At 37.8% G+C, this 5,487-nt stretch overlaps 1 protein-coding gene across 1 annotated transcript; it reads left to right on the forward strand.

The window, feature by feature from the left end:
* LOC110022253 (peroxisome biogenesis protein 7) lies at window positions 1-4,281 on the forward strand (the record flags this gene model as incomplete). The annotated part of the gene is given in 2 exon segments (XM_020721097.1): window positions 1-823; window positions 3,830-4,281. A coding segment is annotated over 1 exon segment (687 nt), but the record flags the coding sequence as incomplete, so codon positions are not given.
* Between the last annotated feature and the right edge of the window lie 1,206 nt (window positions 4,282-5,487).

A 5,487-nucleotide genomic window follows, 5' to 3' on the forward strand; every position in this document is an offset into this window, starting at 1 on the left:
GCTCTTCCCCCTTCAGCCAATCCTATTCGATCCCTCAAAGAACACGCCCGCGAGGTTCATGCCGTCGATTGGAATCCCGTTCGCCGTGACAGCTTCGTCTCAGCATCCTGGGACGATTCGCTCAAGCTCTGGACACTCGATCGCCCCGCTTCTCTCCGCACCTTCCGCGAACACGCGTACTGCGTGTATTCCGTCGCCTGGAGCCCTCGCCATGCTGATGTATTTGCTTCGGCCTCCGGCGATTGTACGGCCCGCGTATGGGACGTTCGCGATCCGGGTTCGTCACTTGTTATCCCTGCTCATGACCATGAGATTCTTTGCTGTGACTGGAATAAATATGATGACTGTTTACTCGCTACCGCTTCGGTTGATAAGACAATTCGTGTTTGGGATGTTCGCGCTTCCCGCGCGCCGATGGCTACGCTTGCTGGCCATGGGTATGCTGTGAGGCGGATCAAGTTCTCGCCGCATCGGGAGAACCTGCTTCTGTCGTGCTCCTATGACATGACCGTCTGCGCATGGGATTTTCGTGCGGAGGACGCACTGCTCGCGCGGTACGACCACCATACGGAGTTCGCGGTTGGTGTGGACATGAGCGTGCTTGTTGAGGGGCTTCTTGCTAGTACAGGCTGGGACGAGCTTGTGTATGTTTGGCAGCATGGAACGGATCCGAGAGCCATGCCTTGAGCTCCAGTTTTGATTGATCCGCGTTCCAGGTTGAAGGATAGGGAATTTATTGCTGAAAGGATGCCGATAAATTTGAGAGAATTGTGGCTTAGATGTTGGAGGCGGAAGGTATAATGTGTTCTGAATTTTTGGCCCGGTATGCTGTCTTCTATCGGTAACCAATTAATTTATGGTTTGAGAAATCCCTTATCCTTTTCTTTTTTCTATTTTTCCCTTGGAGTAGAACAGCTGAAATGTGAAATCTTATGAAGTGGAGGTTTCTTCCTTCTTGTTCATTTGGTGCTTGATAGTTTAATGAAGAATGGATTTGATATAAATCTTTCTTAAAACTTCAATCTCCTCAGAGTTTTGATTTTCTAGTCGTTTTGATATATTTTGTTTTCTTAGCTTATATTAAACTGTTCAATGTTGCACATTTTTTCTTTTGTATATGCCCGATAATTTTGCTGGGAAATTTTGAGTTTTAAGTTTCTCATCAGCAACTTTATGACAAATTATGACTTTCTGCATCATGCTTCACATATCATTTCTGTGTCTCTTTATATATATATATAGAGAGAGAGAGAGAGAGAAGTATTTTTTTTAACTCTTACTAATCGTTGAATAATAAAAACATTTGTCATTCTTTGTTTGCTATTGAATTAAAGTTTTTCTCTTTTTGATGGAATTTGTGCTGTTTTCTCTTCCATAACCCGCCACATAAGCCATTACAAACTCCCATCTTTCAGCCACCTCTTTGAATCCTAGCAAAGGCCACCCACTTCAACCCAAATGTAGTCATAAACTTTCCATAAGACATTCCATCCTATCAAAACTCATAACCGTAAGCATTCAATTGGTATTAAAGCTAAGTTCACTTCTCAAGGGAAGATTTGAAGGTTACAACGATCTTCAATGGAAGGAACAAGTGTTCCCTCATTAATATCATGCTTCAAATATTGGCGATCTTTTATAAAACGTTAAGTTGGTAATTATTTTTTTCGTCTTTCTTCATCAATATTAGTTGATAGTGCATGAGACATCTAAACGTTTTTATCAAGCTTTTACTCATGCGGTTTGCATAACTTTTATTTTATTTTGCTTTCATCATGAAACCTCAATATTCGATATTTTATCAGTATGCTTAAACAAACTTTGAACACCATAGTAGATATGACAACTAATTATCAAAGTTGATGTTTTATGCACTGCAATATAAGTATTATCGAATTTACAATTAATTCTTCAGACTCCTCATCGCTCAAGTGATAAGATGGCACCATTGTATGTCTTTCATCTAAATCAACAATAAAGTTCATGTATAGTATTAGAGTATTGAAATAATAACAGCTATTATAGTATTAGAGTATTGAAATAATAATGCATATTTTCTTTTATTTGTTTCTCTATTTCTCTTTATTCTGTTTTTATTTCTTTCATATTTCCCTTTATTTTTTTTTATTTCTTTCTTTATGAGTGTCTATTGTAATTGAGTTTATATCTGCATCTTTCTATCAATAGGATATGCTGCTCTGCTCCAATATTTCAACATGATATTAGAACAGGGAACCCATTAGATCCCAACCACCGTCGGACTTCCCTGCAGGGTCTCTCCTAGGAACTGCTAGTCGTCGGCCTTTCCCTGCTGTCCCCTAAGACCATTGACCTCCTTGGCAACCGTCGACCTCCTCCCTGTAGGTGCAGAGCCTCTCGTCAGCCATCCCTGCTGTTGTCTCTGACGACTGATCTCTCTCCTGCAATTGGCCGAATTACTTTTTTTTTTTGTATCCGTCCCAACCAATTTTTTTTTTGGCTCAATCAGAGTCATGGAGGACTCCTTCAACACTGAGCCATTCTCAGAAAGCTTTCTTGATTCCAATGGAGGTTTAACTCCAATCTTTAATCAAACCGGAGTACCAAAAACCAACATGAACTTCTGGATCACAATTCACAATCTGAACGACATTTTTTCTCCAATAGTCCCAAGTGATGTCCTTATTCATCAAAGAATGCGGGAAATTCGGTCACCTCATAGGCATGATCCGTGGGCCTCAAAAAACTGACCCAACATATGGAGCTTGGAAAATGGAGAACTCCATGTTCATGTCGTGCCTGATCAACTCCATGTAACCGTCGATTAATCGTACATATATGTTCCTCCCTTCCGCTAGTGCCCTCTGAATGACAATCCATGATATCTACTCAGATTTATGAAATTTCAGCCAACTCTATGTGGTGTCTAAGAAGTTCCGAGAGGCAAAACAGGGATCAAAGACCGCGACTCAGCATTACAATGATCTGGTTGCACTATAGATGGAATTTGATCTATACTACGACTACATTTGGAACGCTTGAATTGACCTTTCTTTCTTCCAGGAACTCGTAGAAAAGGATCAGATGTTCCAATTTCTAACAGCCCTCAACAAAGACATTGACAAAGGCCAGGGCCGTATTTTTGGCTGGGAACCTCTTCCTTTCGCTTGCGCTGCTTTCACCTAGATCCGCCACGAAGAGAGCGGGAAACTTGTCATGCTCGATTTTTCCATCCCTTCAACCGAATCGTCCACCTTGATATCTAATAGTGACAAAGGTCAAGGCCATATTCTTGGTCAGGAACCTCTTCCTTCTCAGGCAAGCCACCCCACTTATGATTACTGTCACAAACCCAGCCACACTTGTGACAAGTGTTGGAAGCTCCAATGAAAATCGACATACAAATCCTCAGCCAAATCTTTTGCTGCCAATGGTTTTACTACGACATCAGATTCTACCAAGGTTCAACCAGCTCCTACCCAGAACATTTCAAAATGCTCCAACTCTTGGCAAAGTCAGATGAAGCTTTTAATCAAACTACTTGGATCCAATCAATTCGTCTTTTTCTTCTTCTAGTTCGTAGATCATTGATTCAAGTATCACGACCCATATGATTGGATGCTCACAAGCTTTCTCGACATACTATCCATGCTCTGGAAATGATACACTCAGAATTGCGGATGACTCATATAATTCCATTGCCGGAAAGAGTTTGTTGTTCTAACGACCGGTTTTAACTCTAGAATCTGTGTTACATGTACCATTGTTAAAGTACCTTTTATCTGTCAGTAAGTTGAAACACGACATTGATTGCGGTGTACATTTTTCTATTGATGTTTGTGTCTTTCAGGATCATCATTCAGGGAGGATGATTTAAACTGTTAAGCGGGTTAGCTGGACTCTACTACTTCCAAGAGAAAACGGAGAACGATGTCATACGACAGTAATTGCAACCTATCTCAAGTCACTAAATGTTCCATTATATTGTTGCATTATCATTTGTGTTACCTTAGTTTCCAATTTTTAAAACATTTGTATTCATTGATATTTTCGAATCAAAGTCTTTCTAGTTTCAAGTGTGAGACATATCTGTTAGCCAAACATTATCGGCTTCATTACCCACCTCACACTTACACACCTTCCACTCTTTTTTTACTCATTCACAATGACATATGAGGAACCTCTTGCACTGCCAACTACACAAATAAATTGTGCTTCCTTACTTTGATTGATGACCACACTCGAATGATGTAAGTCTATATTTTAAAAGACAAATTGGAAGTTGCTGTCACTTTTCAAAACTTCTACAACTACATTTTGACCCAATTCAAAACTCCAATTCAGTTCTTGCAAATCGATAATGTTTGTGAGTTTTTTTACTCTATTTTAGGTGAATTCTTATTAAGTAAGGGTATCTTCCACCATAACTCAAATATGGACAGTCAAAACTTGCCCCTCCTTTCTTTTTATTTGCAATTTAAAGTTTTATTATCCAATATTTTTTATCACATTTAAGCCTAGCACATATTCATGTGCATTCCCTTATTCACTTTTCAATTATTAATCTTTTAACACAAATATGAGGTTTTTGGTCATTTAATAACCATCATATTTGTATGTTATCTAAGACTCAGGATGTTTGAGGTAGCTGCAATTTTTTAAAAAGGTAGTTATAAAGCTATGTTGGAGAAAACAATTTCTTAGAAATTATTATGAAATTATTATGAGAATTATAAATATATATATTTTTTCAAAAAAAATCAGACAACTTTTTCTTACATCCACCATATTTTACAGGTTAGATTGAAAAAAAAAACAAAGTTTTGCACCATAGAAGTTTTTAGAAAACAGTTCCCCAAATAGAAATATGATGGTAAAGCAGATAGAAAACTATCCTAAACATAAACTAAGGATCTATTTTTATCATCCACGCTTTTTTTAAGAAATGTTATATAAAATAGGCAACAGATTCCTTATTTGTCTTTTTCGGAATCAGAAAACAGAAAGAAATTCATGCCCGTACTTTGTAAGTTTGTGATAAAATGTTGAATGAGCATCATCAAAACATAAGCCTTGCAATGTCATCAGTCTTAATTCAACAAAATTGTCTTTACCTACATTTTACTTAAGAGATGCACTTAAGTGTTGGAAAAAGTAAGCCAATAACACACTACACCACGAGCACATACACAACTGAATTAATCAAATAAATAATGAGAATAAATAACACCAAACCTTCAGTATGGAAAAACCCCTCAAATGGAATAGAAATAGATCACTTAAATGACTTTACTAATCAATTTAATTAGTATACAAAGTTCTTCCCTAGAACATAATTAGAGGAAATCAATAATCAATCAACACTAAGTAGGTGGTGTACATTATCTCCATCAAACAAAATTATTTAGTAATATGACCAATTTCATGAAAAATTAGACGCCAACCACAATAATCGATGCCTGATCACCACCACTGAGATGCTAAAATTTTATAATTTAAAAAAAAAAA

The sequence above is a fragment of the Phalaenopsis equestris genome, unplaced genomic scaffold (genome assembly GCF_001263595.1).
Source record: "Phalaenopsis equestris unplaced genomic scaffold, ASM126359v1 Scaffold000180, whole genome shotgun sequence".
In the NCBI taxonomy this organism is placed as follows: Eukaryota; Viridiplantae; Streptophyta; class Magnoliopsida; order Asparagales; family Orchidaceae; genus Phalaenopsis; species Phalaenopsis equestris.